Genomic DNA, 20,832 nt, shown 5'->3' on the forward strand with positions numbered 1-20,832 from the left:
TTATTGTCTGTACCTTGTCACAACCACACCATAGCTTTATTGTCTGTACATTGTCACAACCACACCATAGCTATATTGTCTGTACCTTGTCACAACCACACCATAGCTATATTGTCTGTACCTTGTCACAACCACACCATAGCTTTATTGTCTGTACCTTGTCACAACCACACCATAGCTTTATTGTCTGTACATTGTCACAACCACACCATAACTTTATTGTCTGTACCTTGTCACAACCGAAACATAGCTTTATTGTCTGTACCTTGTCACAACCACACCATAGCTTTATTGTCTGTACATTGTCACAACCACACCATAGCTTTATTGTCTGTACCTTGTCACAACCAGACCATAGCTTTATTGTCTGTACCTTGTCACAACCACACCATAGCTTTATTGTCTGTACCTTGTCACAACCACACCATAGCTTTATTGTCTGTACATTGTCACAACCACACCATAGCTTTATTGTCTGTACCTTGTCACAACCAGACCATAGCTTTATTGTCTGTACCTTGTCACAACCACACCATAGCTTTATTGTCTGTACCTTGTCACAACCACACCATAGCTATATTGTCTGTACCTTGTCACAACCACACCATAGCTTTATTGTCTGTACATTGTCACAACCACACCATAACTTTATTGTCTGTACATTGTCACAACCAAAACATAGCTATATTGTCTGTACCTTGTCACAACCACACCATAGCTATATTGTCTGTACCTTGTCACAACCACACCATAGCTTTATTGTCTGTACCTTGTCACAACCACACCATAGCTATATTGTCTGTACCTTGTCACAACCAAAACATAGCTTTATTGTCTGTACATTGTCACAACCACACCATAGCTTTATTGTCTGTACCTTGTCACAACCAAAACATAGCTTTATTGTCTGTACATTGGCACAACCATACCAGAGCTATATTCAGTTTGTGCGTCCTTTGTCACAAGTTTTCCATTACTTTATTGTCTGTTCATTGTTCACCAGGATGACTTCAAGAAGGGAAAGTGCCTGACTTGTGGTTCTACTGGCTGTTCCCAACTCGGCTATTACGCCGACCAGTATTACGCCCGCGGTAAGATGTACCTCAACACCGGAAGCAAGACGCCATTTTGCGGTAAGTCACGTGACTATATGACATTTGACATGAAATTATTAGATTAATGTTATCCCATAAGGATTTTGAGTTATGAAACGAAATGGAAAATATTTTGTCTATTTTATCAGTACATTATGTTTAAGGGTATCACTATGGCGTTGAAATCAAAACGAGTTCTACCAAGAATACGAAAGGTCGACTTTTTGTCAAGATGGAAGGCACGTGGGGAACCAGCGAGTTTGTCCCAGTCACTGGGTAATGAAGTTACCTTTAATTTTGCATATATAAAGACATCAGAAAATTTATAGTCGTATATGGTGTTACGTGTCGAAATAATATGTTAACCCAGAAATCTGTACGTAAAAGAATTTAGTGTGAAACTAACAACAAACAAACAACAAACAACAAACAAATGGTATACAATCAACAATTGTATAACAAAAGTAACTAGTAAATCAATACAAGCTGCAGTGCAGCAATTATATTGGTAGTACGCAATTGAGTGGTAGTACAATATTCAATGGCAGTATCAAGTGTGAGAGCTGTGGAAATGACAATGACAAGAATAATAATCACCTCGCCGCATCAGTGGTCAAGCTTCCGAGATAGGAGAAGGCTTAACACGAAGGTGAAAAGTGATCTTCACACGAAAGCTGGTGTTGATGTTGTGTCAGATGAAATGTGAAATGAGACAGGCACGCACCCGCTCCACTTATGTAGGCTAACAAGCTTCTAACACTTTCTACACAGTGCCAGACCAGTCCAGTGTCACTTGAACATCACAGAATATTCCACATGATTCTATAACGCGTGACATCCATCCATGCTATTCCGGAAGTTTACAGATAATTCAAGCATCTAAATATGATTACATCCTCACCACTGCTTACATTAACTAGTACTTCATTCCTGACAGACCCGTGAAGATTCTGGGTAGAATAAGTCTTCAACAACCCATGCTTGCCGTAAAAAGCGACTATGCTTGTCGTAAGAGGCGATTAACGGGATCGGCTCACTGACTTACTTGATGCATGTCTTCGTATCCCTATTGCGTGGATCGATGTTCATGATGTCAATCACTGAATTGTCTGGTCTAGACAATTTATTTACAGACCGCCGTCATTTAGCTGGAATATTGCTGAGTGCGGCGTTAAACAACAAACAAACAAACAAACAAACAAACATTCCTGACAACTGATCATTGAACTTCTACTGAATCTCAACAGAAACAATGCAATACAGTTACAATCATTGTTTTACTATAAATTAAACTGCTAAATAACAATGGGTACTTTTTTTTTTATCTCGCAGTTCACCTCCTACAGTATATTTGTAATAAGTAAGCTATCCAAATTTGAAAGATTTCTGTATGATGATTACTCGAGACAAGGTTCTTTTGTAAATATGACTAACCTCTAGATAACGATTCCGACAATTGGTTAGACAATATTTATGTGAATGAGTCAGTTTATAATGGTCTTGATTCTATTGTAGAGACGATACGGTGAAGGCCGGAAGTGAGGTTCAGGACGTGATTATCTCCCCTGTGGAGGTTGGCGATTTGAAATCTCTGGTGTTTAAGTATGTTAAACACACTGGGTTCTGGCTTGGCGGAGGCGAGGACACGCTTAAAGTGGAGAGGGTTAAAGTTACCTCAGGAGAGAATGGTTACAGGTAATGAAAAGTTGAAGACATTAGGGAAGGGGTAGGACGGGGCGGTGTGGAGAAGGGTGGGTACTGTCACATGAATCGGAGGAGAATGGTTACATGTAGTGTAAATGTAACTACATAACTCATCTGATTCTATAACATAATGCCAGGCTCGTCAGTTGTTATGGACAGATTATTAAAGAAACACAGTCTTTTCCACTACATGCACGTAATAAAACTCTCGTTTTTCATAATAATAACTTTTAAAAGTATGACACTCTCGTACCTCTCTACCAGTTGAAAAACCCCCTTGTGTATACATGGCAGTTATCGTATGAGAAGTCTGTGCCGAGGAACATGCGTTTGTTTGTTACACAACAACGTCGTTCGCTGGCGCCAGTCGTTATGAAATCATCAGTGATATCAAGGCACAGCATGTATCTGGAACCCTGTCAACTTAGTTAAGAATGTGCTATAATACTCTCACCCTTACTAGATCTCTAGAGTGAGTGAGTGAGTGAGTGAGTGAGTGAGTGAGTGAGGTTTTACACCGCTTTTAGCAATATTACAGCAACATCACGGCGGAGGACGCCAGAAATGGGCTTCACACATTGTACCTATATATGTGGGGAATCGAAACCGGGCCTTCGGCGTGACGAACGAACGCCTTAACCATTTGGCTACCCCACCACCCCAGATCTCCGAGCTGTCTGGGACGAGGAAAAATATTTATTCAAGAAGATATTTGAATTGAATTTTATTTATTCCAGTTATCTGTTTTGCTATGGTGGCAAGGAAGTGCACCACAACACAGAGGCTCGCACCGTCATCACCACCAGGACAGCATGTTAAAAATAAATTATATATTCATCTTAGGATGGACTTTGTGATTTTTTAACTGTTTGAAAAACGTACAACTTAATGGATAACTTCTGGTTTAATGCATGTAGCGTTATTTCGATGAGGATTTTTAAACCCATATCAAGCTCCAGCTTATGTACTTATTTGCCAACTCCTAGAATGCCAATCAAACATGAAGAAAATGAGTTCTCATTTATTGAAACTAATACATATTATGAGTGAGTGAAAGAGTGTGCTGTTACGCCACTTTTTGCAGTAGCACAGCATTACAACAGAGAGGGACACTAAATATGGGCTACACGTGTTGTACCCATATGGTGGAATAGTAACCGGGCTTTCGACCAATAGGATATCCAGACGCCCTTAACCATTAATACAACTTGATATGCTCGTCCTTTTTCTGGCATAATATTGGTCTTGGAAAGATGTTTGAGGGAAACAATGAACCAAATGGCCTGTAACACACGTTATGTATATATTACTGATGTTGTTTCGGGCGATCGGGTAGCCTAGTGGTTAAAGCGTTCGCTCGTCACGCCGAAGACCCGGGTTCGATTCCCGACATGGGTACAATGTGTGAAGCCCATTTCTCGTGTCCCCCGCCCTGATATTGCTGGAATATTGCTAAAAGATGCGTAAAACCATACTCACTCACTACTGATGCTGTTTACAATGAAACAACACTGTGTAATATGTTCTGGTGTTAATATTCCGTTATTAATACAGACTGAAATGCACAAATTGTCATAAACATACTATGATACACAGACTATTATTTACTCACAAGAATAAGTGAGACGTCTGGCCTTAATCTTTTATCGCATAAAACATGTATGTCTGAATGAATTTTTTCATAACGAGATAAGGTTGTGCTGAATTTCAACAATAACTGGGTTAACAGGGTTATCACAACCTACTTAATGTTTAAACAATTTTACTGTTGACAAGCCTTTATATTATTTTAGCAACAACATTTTGCCAGTAACATGTCTGTAAACATGGCGCACAGAACGTCCCTGGTGTTGCCAAACTTACCCCAATCTTTCCTGCCTATGGTTAGCTGTTAGGGTCACATCCTTCATAGAGGGTACACCCGTTTGAGGGTACTTGTCCCAGAGTCCAGAGATTACACTTTTTTATTTGCCAAGCATTCGGGCAACTTGGGCAACGTCTCTGCTCAATCGTACCCTCACTTCGCCATTTTGTTTGTTCATTGAGATACTCAGAGGCATTTACAAGCATGTAGATATATATTTAGGACTCTTTGGTTGGACTCTGATCCGTGGCGGATTCTCAGATCTGTGGCAGATTCCACATATGGGGCAGATATTGGCGCATACTCAGATCTATGGCAGATTATCATATAATGTTAATAATTGGCAATTTCATATGACAATGCAAATCTGCGACGGATCTGAGAAAGCGCCACGGATTAGAGTCCCGCCATGGATCTGAGTCTAGATTTTCGAAACGATCTTAGCCCTAAAATTATCATAAAGTTATCGTAGGGAAATCGTAGACTGTCGTAATCTATTATCGAAACTACCGTGGCCCTAAGATATCGTAACAATGTCGTAAATCTAAGATAGTTCAATACCTGTAGTACGTGTATTTTATCTTCATCCAAGATGGGGGCATACTTTGCCATAGGTATTTTTCAAACCAATAATCTGCTTTACGTTCAAACATTGGCATTTCATTTTGTTAAACTGTGTGATTCAAACTGACACTTCGAAGACACGAAGAACTCATCAAAGATTTCACATCAGAAATCTTGTTAATCGTGATACCGATCCATATAACTATGGATTCGATAACTTATAACATATTTATATCTGAGTCTATGCTGAAAGAAGTGTGAAACAAGGATAAAAACGGAAGGTGTTGGCAGGCTATAGTAAAGACCGTGACCCTATTGATAACTCAGGGGCAGCTAATCTTAGTTCATATTCTAGTTGAGAGTACTCTCCCTTTGTATTGGCCCGATCATGCTCCTACCCAGTGTGTGACACCTTCGTTACACTCTCGGTAACATTGATCAAATAATAATTGATGTTTGACTTCTTAAAAGCTAAGCTAAATTTCCCCGTTTAATATTAAAAAAAGGATAGATACTTGAGACCACTCAGACAATAAAATCATGGTAAAGGATAGTGTCACCTGCCAAATAAATGACCCTTAGCAATGCCGTCAGACAAGCAAAACGTCATCGAACTGCGATTTGACACATTTAAATTGTAGTTATTTCGCTCCCCAGCCAGATGTAAATCGAAACAGACAAATCAGTTTAATAGCTCTACTTAATTTAAAATGATAGAAAAGGACAACATTACCTGTATGTTCACCTTAACTTATGGTGGACATAACTTGACAATTCCTAAATTATCTCCTTTTGTGAACGAAAATTAGTGTCACTTTCAAGTTTTATAAAGAATTACATATCTAGATAGACAAAAAATAATTACATCATCTAAATATAAATTGCTTGATATTGTATTTGTTTATTCGTGAAAGATATTGGATTTTTAATAACAAAACAAACTTAAGCTAACTTTGACCTCATGCCACGCTCGTGGGTGCGCGGCTTCCTGAACAATTTTTGTTTTGTGTGTGTCCAGGTATAATGTTGGTGTTTTCACTATTAATCTGACTTTTGATATAAACACTAAAAAACAAGCAGTATTGTCAAACTGACCCATTATACATCACGTAACATCAGACTTGAACACGTATCTTAAATGCTGAACGCCTGCCGTTCAATCAAACGTCTCGTCATTGTCATTTAGAATAACGTCCCTTACTTTCGTCTTTAACTTTGTACGCGATGTGTTTACACAGAGTTCTCCGCGCTCGCGAGAGAACCATTAAAAGGGAATATATTGAAGTATCTTTTGGCACATGATTTCCATTCTAATAGCCATAGTGTGGTAACACTATACGTACTGATTATAACATTTATAGGGTTTGAAAAATGTCTTTGCGTGGCACACGAATGCTATTTGTTATGGGGTAGTGATAGCATATTATATTATTGTCATTGTCAGTGGCTGGGAAATCCCCGTGACGTCCCGCCTTTTCAATCTCTAACATAAACGAGTTCTCTGTCAGAGTAGGAAAAGGTTTGGTAACTTTGTACGATCTGCAACATATGTAAGATAGTTCCGAAAATGTAGCTTATGGTAAACTTAAAATATCTTATCTTTGAACGTAAGTTGTAAAGATTAATCTTAGCTAAGATCGTTTCAAAAATCTTGAGTTCCCCAGATGTAGTACTATATATTTATATCTACAAGATACATTTGTTCACCGACACGCGGCAAGGCGATTGCACAACAGCAACAGGTGGCAAATTTCTTGTCCAAACCTAAGCGTGTCACGTGATACTGTTGAACACATTCGTCTTCTTTTGGAGATATGCACTGGTCGTTATGAGGTCTCTTGCGGCGGGTCTCAGCCTGTGGGCGGTGCTAGGTAGGTGCACTGATACACTGCCTTACTTACTGTGATGGCACTACATCGTTATATTTCTTCATTCATAATATTAATGTTACTTAATCTCAGATTATGATTTCTGCAAACAACGTGGAAGACGCCAGGAGTGTCACACAGGCACATATACGAGCACCATAATGTGTGCAGAAGGTTTGATTGTTGTAAAAGTGGGTCTATAAACCCAACCCAATCTGCGTCCTCCTTTCGGTCACGTGACCACGGCAGTCATTCAGGGCCTCCACTCGATCGCGAGGCAACGCCCTCCTCAAGAATCGATCGATGACGTGACGATATTGATAGCGTCGGGGTCACCCGAACCCAGTCCCCATACCCGTGCGTCCTCATCGATAACAATTGGTTGGAGATAATAAGTTGGACCAATCGGTGAGTTAGCGCCCCCCTCTACAATGTAATACGGCACGGAAAACGATTGGCATATATGGAACGTATCCCATTGGTTAATTAAACGATGATTTTGATTGGCTGAATATATATCCATGTAGGTATTTAACGGTCATAGCTTTAGAATTGAAATACGCATCAGTCGGAAAGCGCACGTTAAATCTCCAAAGTAAGTAAGTAAGTAAGTAAGTAAGTAAGTAAGTAAGGATTGACATTTGAATGTGAGACGGAGCAGCTACGAACACACATCGACTATTCGTTAAATACAATTTACTTCAAGAAGGATATAACTTATGTTAACACTTATTTCTATTTCAACAATATCCAATATACTTAAATTAATTCGCTCCTAAAAAGATTTACAAAATAATTAGAGCCAAAATTGATATGATGTACATTACACTATTAACGTCAAAGAAAACAAAAATAATGGTCTGTGTTTCTAAAGGTAGGAGGTGCGCCACCTTACCCCGAAGCATAGTCCTAATCATCACCATCATCTTCTTGGACTGTAATGGAAAGGCAAAGGATTAAAAATTAACTCATCCCAATTAAATTTATCATATTAATTTAAATTAATGATTATAAAATGTATGATTAAGAAATTAAAAAAACCCAGCCAAACAACTAAATCTGATATATGCGTCTCCACACTTTTTGTCCTCAGAAAAGCTGAAAACAATATGAACTCATTTGTGTTTTCTTCATATAATGTTACTTTCCTGATTGGCTTTATCCTTAAGGCAGCAGAAGAACATAAATGTTATACTTAAACCAATGTCATGTCCGAACACTTGCTGTTCCCTTTGACGAGTGACACACCCACGAGTGTTGGGGGTGATACATTATGTTTTGTTCTGTCTCGACATCGTGGAGTGAGTACAAGTTTTAAACAGAAGCCACCTCATCTGTCTACTGTCTACTGAAAATAAGGATAATGCATCTGTAATCTTTTTATATCAAAAGAGTCTCTATTAACTCAAAAGTAACACACACTCCATATCTTCTCCTTGTTTTGTTTTTCTCTCTAGATTAAGTATGCCATTACTCTTTCATTTATAACGTCCTAATCCTAATCCTCCAGAAACATTTACGTCCAGAGAATGTACGAATATATGCAAGACGAAAGAACTCAATGTTGCTTGCCTCCAAGACGGTGAATGGAACTGTACACGGCAACGTTCACCTCCTCGCAAACGCTGTTCAAAGCTCGAGAGACGAAAGAACTTGCTGTAGCCTGCGACCAGGACGGTGAATAGAACGATAGGCCCCCCAAAGCCTCTTCGCAAACGACTCCAATACAAACTTTCCCCTGTTTGAATGTTGTAACTAAGACAAAATGGGTCAAATTGCTTGTACCATACATCCGCCTTGCGCCTTTCTTATCGGACGAACCGTCCAACAGTTGCCACCAAAGTCAATCGTTCTCATCCCATGCATGACACATGGGATATTCTAACTGCTACATCTCAACATACCCCTTTGATTATCCAGACTCATTCATGGTAGGAAGAGGCAGACCTAAGCATCAACCTTCCAGTTCGGAAAGCCCAAATCATCTGTTTTCCAGTCCCAAAAGTCCAAATCAATTGCCTTTCATTCTCAAACATCTAACCGGACCAGAGCAACTTCAGTATATGTTTACGTTTCACAATGAAAAAAGATTTGCGAAGAAAGACGCCATCAAATGAGTGTACAGGGTCAGTTTTAATCCAATCTGGTTAAAGATTAAAATATCTCCATGCCGAATTACTCAGCATGTTTGAAGACGTGATTCGTCTAACCAGAGTAAACCTATCCGATGATGATATGTATAGTTGTACAACATGACAGTTACAGCATGAATGTTATCATCGTGCCTCTTCGTAAATTGCAGGTGCGAGTCTCGCAGATATCCCAGCTTTCGAGCATGTATTGAATTGTGAAATTTTAGTCATCACCGTGGAAACGGATAATATGTTAAGCATACAGGACAAGCGTGCAGCTTGAGTACAAAACTCTTTCTGCATTTGGTCATTTCACTAAAATATCTGGACTTCTTTGAATGTCCTATTGATGTGATTGTTGCTTAAGGTCAATACCATACTGCAGTTTAACATGAATACCCCACTCAGACACAGAAAACTGACTCCGAACCGACCAGTCCTTGTTTTAGCCCCTTAATGTCTAGCACCGGAACAGGGTAAGTACCATCTCTTAACGTCTTTTGGTTTGACGTGGCCAGAGATCCAATCCCGGACCTTCTGTTCTCTGGGCTGACACCCTTCCACAAGACCACCGAGGCAGTCTCGATGAATAGGTTCCGTCAAACATATTAATCAGATATCTGATGGAAACTTGACTAACACACAGCTTTATACCCCCAGCCTTTTGTGTAGCAGAGAGTTGCGCTGACGCAGCATCTAACCCGCAAAACCCATCTCATCCCAACTCGTCACATGCTGCAGCATCAACCAACAATCAAGCTTCAACATCGCCACCAAAGACCACACAGGATCCACGTACTAACCAAACTGTCTGTTATCCGGTTGTCGGATGTTTCAGCAACAGCCCGCCATTTAACAACACAGTATTTGTACTTCCGGTAACACCGGAAGCACTAGGATCAGGGTTCTGGCTATACACACGTGAAAGTATTGGCAACGACGACTATGACGAGCTCAACTACACCGATTTGTCTAGTGTTACTGCGTCCAAGTTTGAGCCTAAGAAACCGACTAAAATAATTGTACATGGCTTCAATAACAATGGCAATACATCTTGGGTGCAGGTGATGAAGGATACATTTCTGAAACTGGTTTGTAGTAATATTCAACCTGTATATTTCATTGCAAAGATAAGAAAGACAAAAAATACTGTTTCTTAAATACACATAATATTATTAAGATTTTCCAACAGAAGAAAGTAGGCTGTAGACAGTGGTCCAGTTCAAGTGCATTTTCACTATTGTTTTAAAAAAAGCCAATACACGTTTATTTGGACACTCCAAGTACTTTTACAACATCAACAGCCCACTGAGATACCATGCCACAGTTTAACATGAATACCCCACTCAGATACAGTATACTGACTCCGAGCCGACCAGTCTTGTTTTAGCCCCTTAATGCCGAGCGCCAGACAGGGTAGCAACAAGTACCATCTTTTAACGTCTTTTGGTATGACTGGCAAAGGCATCGAACCCCACACCTTCCGCTCTCCAAACTCTTCCGAGGTCCAAACATAATATGAAAGCATCATTACATTAATTGTTTGGTCAAAGAACTTAGTAGAAGTGACATGAATTTTTGTGACATAAAATGTCGCTCTGTCAACTAAGGAAGAAATCAGCTATAGCAGTTACATCAACTTTCACTTGCCTCTAAAACCTTAAGACACTGCCATTTCTCTTTTGTATTGGTTTCCAATTTCCATATGCATCGGGATTTTGAGATGAATATTGTTTGGTCCAGCAAATGTACCACCAATGTACCTGTCTCAAAGCTTAACAACAATACTTAATACATCAAAGGGGGGACTTTCGTTATATTCACAGAAAGCCTTTGAGACAATTTGAATTAATACCAAGTGGATTCCCCAAAAAATAATTCCGGCAAAACAAATTATTTTTAAACTTTGTACACAACTGTCCCACACGACCAACTTAAGGAAAAAGATTTTAAAGAGTGTCATACAACTCTTGCTCAAAGTTGTTTGATCAGGGTTACAACATTCAAGGCTTTAGGAAAGATTTCAAACAGTTTTTTCTGTAAGATACAAGGAAGATATTTTTAAATTTGGCGCACTGCTGACAGACATGATGTCTGATGCACCTCCCCATTTTGACTTGTACCCATGTCTTTATAGATGAACATTTATACGGCTTTACATGTGTCTGTGATGGGTGCCACCGGTGGGCAGGATACGCTCACCTTTTCGCGAATACCTGGTATCATCACTGTTTGATTCATAAACACATATAGTCGAAATAGTAAAATGGACCCTGCTTGGTAGCAGATATTTCTTATGACTATGGAAAGGTTTTTATCATTTTCTTTTACTACTCATATTACTAAGTATAAACAAGAGAAAGTCCAATTAAAACATTATTCATGTTAAAACGAATGTAAATTTCAAGGTCAAGTTAATTTCGTCACAGAAGGAGTTTACGATCTATTTACCGAAAGGACTAGGTAGGATTCAGGCCCTATAAACTTTATATCATAAAGTCAGGTATTTTTCAGATAACTGCTCTGAGTGACAATTTGCGTGTAATCATAGTTTGACTTACAACAGGATTAAATGTGTGAATGATTGTTCAACTTTCTGAGCAAGTCTTACCAGATTATTTCCATCTTACAGGGAGACTTCAACGTTATTGTAGTCGACTGGGGAGTGGGGGCAGTATTTCCGGACTACGCCCAGGCCGTTGCCAACACTCGATTGGTTGGCGCACAACTGAAGGCTCTCATTGATCTTCTGATTGGGGCGGGGCTTAGTCTTGAAGATCTTCACTTGATTGGTCACAGTTTGGGAGCCCATACTTCCGGCTACGCAGGAAGTCAGTTTGGAGGGAAAGTCGGCAGAATTAGCGGTACGTGGTTGATCGTTGGTTATTCCTTTGGGGAAATATAAGCTTATGTTCACAAATGAAGTCATATTACTAGTGTCATGCGTAAAGACGCCACGGCGGATCCGACGCATGTCAGTGATCAACGTCTTCAAGATGGCATCAATCTGATGCATGGTCCATGTTGTTCCATGAAGAGTAGGGATACTTGGCATCGTCAGTGTTGGAACAGACCATTACGATATTTCTTGAACCAATATTTGGAAATATCTACATGTATAATATTCTATTTCAATGTTGTAGGAATGGATCCGGCTGGGCCCAATTTTAAAGATACTTCATCAGTGGTTAGACTCGACAAATCTGACGCTGTGTTTGTTGACGTGACGCATACAAATGCCGATACCTTAGGCATCGTCACACCCAGTGGAGACGTCGATTTCTACGTGAACGGTGGAGAGACCCAAGCCGGGTGTCCTTCAGGCCTGTTGTCAGGGACTATCACGACGCTCTTCGGAGGCGGAGGTATCCAGATTCTTAATATATTTCAATAATGTTGCGTTACCTAGGCGTGCAATAGTCCTATTATCGTGGGTTCGAATCTGAACATGATTCTTGGTTTGCCAGCACAAGCGGGTTTCACCAACGTGGTAGGACCTGCTTTACTTCGGATTGACACTCTGTAATATAGCTGAAATACTGACTCTCTTCGAACTGTTACGACTCAGTACGGGGAAGCAAACAATAATCATAATTAATCACAGAGAATCCAACAAACGGAGTGGTATTTACGTCGACGGAAATCTAAAATACAATTTTTATAATACCAAAACAAAAAAAACTGAACTAATGATGTGAATGTAGCTATCGTTGAGGTGTACATTATCAATACCATGGTGTTGCATCTGAACGTAACATCTAATCACAATGAAATTTCACATCATGCAAGAACAACATTCATAAGCAGCTGAATCTCTGCACCTGTACTCAGCGGACGAAGTTTTTAATAGACCTTTCAAAAACAGTAAATGCACCATCGTGTCATTCGATTTTCTGGTCCACCGATCACTTGATGTTTGGTTACAGGTAGCAAAATTACATGAAATTGGCAGGGGATAATTATAAAACAATGGTCAATTACACCGGTTCACCTGGAAATATAACCGTTTACAGAAGGTTGCTGTCAAGCCTGAGACGTGTTGAGCATTCAGGTGATCACTGCGGGTGTTTGTAGGCAAAATATTACAAACTACTGAAAGATCTAGAACTCCATCGTTAAAAATCATTGAAAGGTTTTGTTTGACCCACGTCAGATTCACAATCACTGTATCATCTGAGATGAGTACACCTTAAAAATGCCCCCAAGAACGTATCTGGGAATGAATTGTATGAATGAAACGATGGGGTGGAGGTGGTCGTTGTGGGTGAGGATAGATTTAAATGGATTCAAATATGCTCCTGTTATCAGTAGAGATTGACATCAATTGGGTTGCAATTAGGTCTGGGCGTGTCATGCCCTGAAAAATACAAATTACAATAATTGCACTACGCAGTCTGCTCGTTATCAACGGGGAATTCCGTACAATAACAGGATGGCGAATTTTAACATCTACCACTATGCCAGGGCAACAATTCTTAGCCATGATCAGTATAGGGGCGGTTGTGTCATGGTGTGAGGCGGTTTCACACATGATTGGCGAATTATTAGTGATTGGACGTTTGACAGCGGTATGCTGACGAAATGGTCGTCATGTCGTTGTTCAATACGCTCGAAATATCAACAGAAATTTGAACTGCTAGATGACAATGTCAGAAAACATTGTCCCGGACGAGAATGCATACGGACAGGCGCGCTAAGTCCCCTTACATGTTCCCAAAACAGCATCTGAGGGATGTTCTCGAACAGAGAGTGCACGACAGAGACCCAGCACCCGCAAACGTGACTCAGCTTGGGTTAGCCCTTCTGACGGATACATAGGCCAATCAAACGCAGGTTACATTCGTCACCACTCGCCCCTATCCGTAACCTGCAAGAAGACTCGTCCCCCTATCGATGGATGTAATGTGCGAAAATACGCAAACCAATCAGCATACGCGTATGACTTCAAGTACTTCGGTCAAAGAATCCCTCAGCAAGATTTTTTTTCATTTTACATATGTCTTGCATTTGATATATACCCAAGGTACAGTTAAATGTGCTCAATCATACTGTATAATACTGTTAGTCCCAATGTGTTTTCAATAGCATCTGGGATATATTCGATATATGGTGGAAAATATAATTGAATCACTACGCAGCGAGTTGACTATTCTTTTAGCTATGCCCGTTTGCGCTTAGACGGACCCCAGTCGCTATCGTGGCAATGATAGGGGCACCAGTCTCTATTCGGCTTGTCCCGGAATAACACGAGTTGGTCACGAATGACGCAAGTAAATCAAGGTGTCTTGCATGTATCGCCCAACTTATTGAGATATTGATCAAAACGCCTGAAATTACGTTTACAGACATCTATCGACATTACATCCTCACTATAATTTCATCAGTTCCCTTATTTGTTTGTCGGTAGTATATTTTCATTCAAAGAAAATTCGTCCTCTGTATCTCAATTTTGGAGAAGAATAAAATACCCGAAGAACCATTTTTTGTTTGCATTACATAAATCGATGAGGATCCATGTTTATGAAGAACATCTAATGACCCTATCTGATGACTGCTTCATTTCATGGCTACACAATCCTCCACATCTGCATCATTAAACGTGTTTCAGATGTAGCCAAAGCTGTGAGCTGCAGCCATGCTCGGTCTATCTTTTTATACACAGAATCTATATCCACCTCCTGCCCCTTCACAGCCTACCCCTGTTCGGATTATGTAAGTAAATACTGTATTGTGTGTGCTTATGTAGCATGTGTGTGTGTGTGTGTGTGTGCTTATGTAGCATGTGTGTGTGTGTGCTTATGTAGCATGTGTGTGTGTGTGCTTATGTAGCATGTGTGTGTGTGTGTGTGTGCTTATGTAGCATGTGTGTGTGTGTGTGTGTGTGTGTGTGTGCTTATGTAGCATGTGTGTGTGTGTGTGCTTATGTAGCATGTGTGTGTGTGTGTGCTTATGTAGCATGTGTGTGTGTGTGTGTGCTTATGTAGCATGTGTGTGTGTGTGTGTGTGTGTGTGTGTGTGCTTATGTAGCATGTGTGTGTGCGTGTGTGCGTGTTTGTGTGTGCGTGCGTGCGTGTGTTATATCCATCATGCTGTAAAATGAGCGGAGTTTGCTCACTCATATAAGCACCAACTGACAAAGCCATGTAGTAACAACTCCCCACTACATTCCCATTTAACCACCAGGGCCTACTTGCACAAAGCGATCTTAGCGCTACAACTATTGTAAGCCTATGTTAAAGTATGGGAGTTACGATCATCTTAGCGCTAAGATCGCTTTGTGCAAGTGGGCCCAGATCCCTAAAACATGGACCCCCACTTGTCTTACTTCCTGGATCCGTTCATGTTATATTGATAAAGCGTTTGTTGCTATTATATGTCCCCATCAGTTGCATTGTTTTAATACTGAAAACTCCAGCGAAAACTTCACTCAGAGTGACTGAATGGTGTGTGTAAGTTAGTGAGTATGGTTTTACGCCGCTTTCAGCAATATTCCAGCAATATCACTGCGGGGGACACCAGAATTGGCGTCACACATTGTGGCCATGTGGAGAGTCGAACCCGGCTCTTCAGCGTGACGAGCGAACTCTTTAACCACTAGGCTACCCCCCGCCCCTGTTGTGTGTAAGAATGACACCATTACACCCACACTTTTTGGAGGACTTGGTGGGTGTAGTTAAGTAGCCTTTCTGAGTGGAGTTATTCTCATGGACATGTCAGTACAGTAATGACGATAGTAGAAATTTAATCATAACCTCAAATTGCTTTTTTTTACGTCATAATACCGTGCGGTTAATAACTAAAAATGGGAATATGGAAAGAAATTCTGAATGCTGAATTTCTGTTTTTTCAGAATGCTTTTGACAGTGGTCGTTGCTTGACTTGCGGGAAGCAGGGATGTACACAATACGGGTATCACGCCAACGAGTACAAGACCCGCGGCACATTGTACCTCAAGACACGAGGAAAGACGCCATTTTGCGGTACCTGTATTTACTTTTCTGGCGGTGGTCAAGAGTCTTAGGGGATGTAACTTGTGCTGAGATGTCCCCCATTAGTTGATGCGTATATGTCGATGTATTGCATGACGTATCCTAGGATTCAAGTGAACAATTTGAATATACGCCAAGTTCTAGCTCTTGCTAGAAATACATACATGTCAACTGGATACCAACTGATAGTGAATGTAGACAGTGTCTGAAAGACAGACAGATAGATAGATAGATAGATAGATAGAGAGAGAGAGAGAGAGATAGATAGATAGATAGACAGATAGATAGAGACAGAGAGAGTAAACTATGATTATAGACCACTAATTTAAATTCATTATAAGCATATAAACAGCATTATATACAGCAAGTGGAGGGGACCAAGAAATAGTTCGTTATATCCGTTAGTTCGTTATAAACGTCACACACACACACACACACACACACACACACACACACACACACACACACACACACACACACACACACACACACACACACACACACACACACACACACACACACACAGAGTAAACTACGTTTATCCATTCATTCATTCATTCATTCATTCAATACATTCAGTTGCTATAAATTGCCAAGTGCGTATACATATACTTGCAATTTTTGGCACAACAATAAAATGCATATGAGTAGATCTTTTCAATAGGGTGTGTCCATATTGAAGCAACAGTGGTCGCGTTTAATACACGTCTTGGTTGGCTAAGTTTCTGATTGTTGCTCCCCGTGTATTGCAGGGTATCAATACGGCGTGCAGCTGACGTCTCCCGATGGTGTCAAGGAGACGAAGGGGAAGCTGGCTATCAGGCTGATGGGGAAGTGGGGAGACAGCGGCTTCTTAACAGTCACAGAGTCAGAGAACAGTCTTATTACATCTTAGTACCGAATCACTACATACACCAACATGCATACTCGTCAGTTTCAATATATCGTCATTGATATTGTTCGTTTATTATTAATGTAGCTATATATACTATATGAAAAGGCAACGTCGATATAGAATTGTTAATGCATATTGAACAAGAAAAAATGGGGACCATTTTTTTGGGAAACATTTATAATACTGTGTGCTCAGTCTTCACTACAAGGGGACACAGGTGGCCCAGACGTCTAAGGCGCCGCGATTCGCTGTGCAGAATTGCGTCCCTCGGGCACGCCAGAAATCTATGATACTGGGTTCGAACCCCATTCGCCCCGATGACATTTCTAGGTTTTCTAGCACCATTGCCCGGGTTCGTGTGTTTCACCAAAGTGGTGAACATCTGAGAAATGCATCACTTCGGGCTTTCTTTCAACATCAAGCTGACACGCCGTCAAATAACTGGAATACTGTTCAAAGCGGCGTTAAACCCAACTCAATCACTCACTTCACTCTTTTGGTGAAAACAACAAAAAATTTTCCTCATCTGATAACTTTGTTTATGTCTTTGCAGGGACGTAACTCTGAAACCCAAAAGTACGTTATCCCACGTGGTTGTCTCCCCTGTCGAGGTAGGGGACATAACTGCCATAGAAGTTAAGTACATCAAGTACACCGGGTTCTGGTTTGGTGGTGGAGAAGATGCCTTTGCTTTGAGTGAAATCAAGGTCTTGTCAGGAGAAAATGGCTCAAGGTGCGTTTTAAAAGGAAACTTGAATCAAAAACATTTAATTATTTTGCATCTAATGCTTTACAATTTTTCATTAATAATGTTCATGTGCTGTATAGATTCATTATGGTTATGGAAAGGATTTTATTGGTTATATTATCATAGATTGGATAAGTCGGACGGGAATTCAATCAATTTAGAACTGCTAATAAAGGGTACACAACATTGCGCCCTTATCTGTGCAAGCATTCGATGGTCGTGGGTTCGAATACCAGATTCGGGCCGACCATGGCCTCTGTGTGTTCGATCTCGTTCTAGTCCGGACTAATACCGGTTTTATAATGCAAGTCCACTGAGATACCATGCCAAAGTTTAGCATTGATACGCCACTCAAACACAGTGTAATAACACCGAGCCGACCAGTCCTTGTTTCACCCCCTTAATTACGAGCGCCAGACAAGGCAACAACAAGTGACATATTTTGAGGTGCTTTGGTATGACGTGGCAGCGACCTAACAAGCGACCTTCCTCTCTCTATCAACTGGACCACGGAGGCGGTCTCCGGTCCACAGTAAGCTGACAACCTCTTAAAGTTGAAATTCTGTTCAAAGTATTACCCGGCGTTATACCCATTCACTAAATTCAACGGGGCATGGGTTGCCCAGTCGTCTCAGGCGCCGCGATTTGCTGTGCAGAGTTGCGTCCCTTGGGCACGCCAGAAACCTATGATTGTTGGCTCGAATCCCGGTTCGCCCCGATTATGTTTCTAGGTTTGTCAGCACTATACCTGTGCTCGTGGGTTTCACCGAAGTGGTTAACGTCTGAGACCTGCATCACTTCGGGCTTTCCTCCTACATTAAGCTGACACGCCGCGATATAACTGGAATATTGTTAAAATCGGCGTTAAACCCAACGCACTCACTCACTTATTTGAACACTTATAAGCCACAATTATTCAAGATGATTAAGATGTTTTGAAGAGCCTTTGCATCAATGTTTACAACATGGCGACGTTTCTCTTCAGCTACCTGTCCTGCCTAGGGGGGCGTCTGTTGAATCACAACACACCTGTCAGAACTGCTGTGTCAAGGTCGTCCTCCTGTTCTTGAACATTCTGCTCGTGTGCACCTTTACCTCAATAGATAACGTAAATGAGGTTGTAAATGCCTTCCGAAATGAATGCGTGTATTTTGTTTTATAATACATTTTTGGGTAAGTCTCTTTTCACCTGAACATGTTTGCGTTGGTCTGTTGTGACCGGAACACGGTTTCACTTTTTGGGAAGCAGTGTACTAAAAAGGACAGGTTACTCTATGAACAAAACGCCATGTTCCACATAGCCATGGTTATTTGCTGTAAACAGTTATTAAAGTAGAAAATCCAAGTTCGGGAAATTATGACACCGTCACGTATTTAAAAAACAAAACTTTACTTGGAAATTCTCTTCATTTATACATGGGGCCACGTCGTGTAAGGTCCCGATTCGCTCTGCATAGTTGCGCCAGGATCCGCTTATTTTTTATTCGAACAGATTAGTACTGCTTATGACCCTTGGTATGTCGGCACGGTACCTTCTCCAGTGTGGGCTTTCCTTCCTCTTTACACTGCCCCGACAAGAAAGAACTTTAATATTTTTCATAGTGCGTTAAATCAAACACACTTTAGCTGTTACTGCATTATGGAGTCGGGTGCAGAGCGCTGGTGGAGGCTAAAGTTCTTCGCAAGTAAATGGATGTTTTACGCAGCAGTGAGCCATATAAGGAATCGAATCAAGGCAAACAGATGGTTGACTGCAAGAGCATAGATCCAAGCCGAGGGAACTTGTGACATTTTATCAGGCAGGTCACACAATGTAACCACTCGAAGTCGCCACAGGCATGGGGTACTGGTTCGACGGGTAAAATAAACTGAGATGTTTAATTCCTGATGATTGTCTTTGTGTACATGTTTACCTGTAGTCTGTTTTAAACGGGGAAGTTTAGACATAATACACATTCTGACTGGTCATAATACCTTTGTTACAACCCTTGATGTAAAAAACACTCTTAATGTATTTTTTATACATTAAGGGTTGCGGGTTAACCCTTGTTACAACTCTTAATGCAAAAATTACATGTTAAATTTTTTACATTTAGGGATGAAGTTATTGATAATATTTATTTTTTACATTTAGGGTTATTATTATGAAATAATGCTTATCGGACATTCATGACTGCGCAGATTTAATTGATAGCTACGTTGATTAGATGTGCAAATGATTAGATGGGATTTTTAGATACAGAGACCACCTGGTTGCTATATACAGGATTCATAAAAGGGCTTATTACCTCTGACGTTTTTTACCGATTTCTATCAAACCTATTGTATTACAAAGATTACCTTACAATACTCTACAAGGTAACCTCATTTCCGTTACCATCCAAATACCATAGCGACGGAAAGGGGGACTCTGGTTGATTGAAATGTGGTTATTGTCCGATTTCTTTCAATCTGTATATGTGTTATGGAAACCCTACCACAATGCCAACACCCATGGACCTACAACTGCTTCAGCGGATGCGACGTTTCGGTGGAGTCTTTGGAGCAGACCAGACAAAGTCGTAGATGGCGGTGGGTTGTTAGAATAGTCCATTAACAGAGATTTAGGCATTATAAAAGGGACAGTTTGAAACAGCATTACGCACATGACAGTCACGCACACACCAGAATCACATGATATAAAAAAACCCACAGGAATTCGAAGACAATGATATTTTTGTTAAAAAAGCACCCCGTCGGTTTTAAAAGTACCGTGTCGAGTCAAAAGTGTTTTTTTTATCACAATAGAAAGCATTTATTTTTCGGATATGAAGTCTATACCTTTTCTATAGCAGTTAAGCATGTTCTGTATTAAGACCATTGCTGATTGAAAACAGCGAAAAATGAACATTAGGCATACGACCTGTATAGCATTTTATGTCAGTTAAGAACCGATCATTTGGTCTTCAAGGGGAGCTGGGATTGACTGAGTTTA

The 20,832-nt window shown here is 40.5% G+C and overlaps 2 protein-coding genes across 2 annotated transcripts in view; both read left to right on the forward strand.

Annotated features, from left to right (window-relative positions):
- The window catches only part of LOC124114322 (mucin-4-like), a 30,643-nt gene extending 27,003 nt beyond the window's left edge, over nucleotides 1–3,640 (forward strand). The window contains exons 14-17 of the mRNA XM_048399357.1: nucleotides 1,004–1,133; nucleotides 1,259–1,370; nucleotides 2,610–2,789; nucleotides 3,536–3,640. Coding sequence (XP_048255314.1) covers nucleotides 1,004–1,133; nucleotides 1,259–1,370; nucleotides 2,610–2,789; nucleotides 3,536–3,617 — 504 coding nt within the window. The 3' untranslated portion in view covers nucleotides 3,618–3,640. The remainder of the gene's footprint in view (nucleotides 1–1,003; nucleotides 1,134–1,258; nucleotides 1,371–2,609; nucleotides 2,790–3,535) is intronic.
- Nucleotides 3,641–6,953: 3,313 nt separating this feature from the next.
- LOC124114343 (pancreatic lipase-related protein 2-like) lies at nucleotides 6,954–19,046 on the forward strand. Its single transcript, XM_046474854.2, has 9 exons — nucleotides 6,954–7,097; nucleotides 9,887–10,317; nucleotides 11,859–12,090; nucleotides 12,370–12,591; nucleotides 14,835–14,938; nucleotides 16,077–16,206; nucleotides 16,968–17,082; nucleotides 17,664–17,843; nucleotides 18,844–19,046. The coding sequence occupies exons 1-9, from the start codon at nucleotides 7,055–7,057 to the stop codon at nucleotides 18,926–18,928; spliced, it is 1,542 nt and encodes a 513-aa protein (XP_046330810.2). The 5' UTR covers nucleotides 6,954–7,054; the 3' UTR covers nucleotides 18,929–19,046.
- Nucleotides 19,047–20,832: the final 1,786 nt, after the last annotated feature.

This window comes from Haliotis rufescens, unplaced genomic scaffold, assembly GCF_023055435.1.
Source record: "Haliotis rufescens isolate VD_foot unplaced genomic scaffold, xgHalRufe1.0.p SCAF_2, whole genome shotgun sequence".
Classification (NCBI taxonomy): domain Eukaryota; kingdom Metazoa; phylum Mollusca; class Gastropoda; order Lepetellida; family Haliotidae; genus Haliotis; species Haliotis rufescens.

Bases quoted from the DNA above. Each gene is read 5' to 3' on its own strand.
- LOC124114343 (XM_046474854.2), top strand. From the start codon at position 7,055: ATGAGGTCTCTTGCGGCGGGTCTCAGCCTGTGGGCGGTGCTAG. The intron at 10,318-11,858 runs GTTTGTAGTAAT...TCCATCTTACAG, and splicing joins AGGATACATTTCTGAAACTG to GGAGACTTCAACGTTATTGT. The intron at 17,844-18,843 runs GTGCGTTTTAAA...GTTTCTCTTCAG, and splicing joins TCAGGAGAAAATGGCTCAAG to CTACCTGTCCTGCCTAGGGG.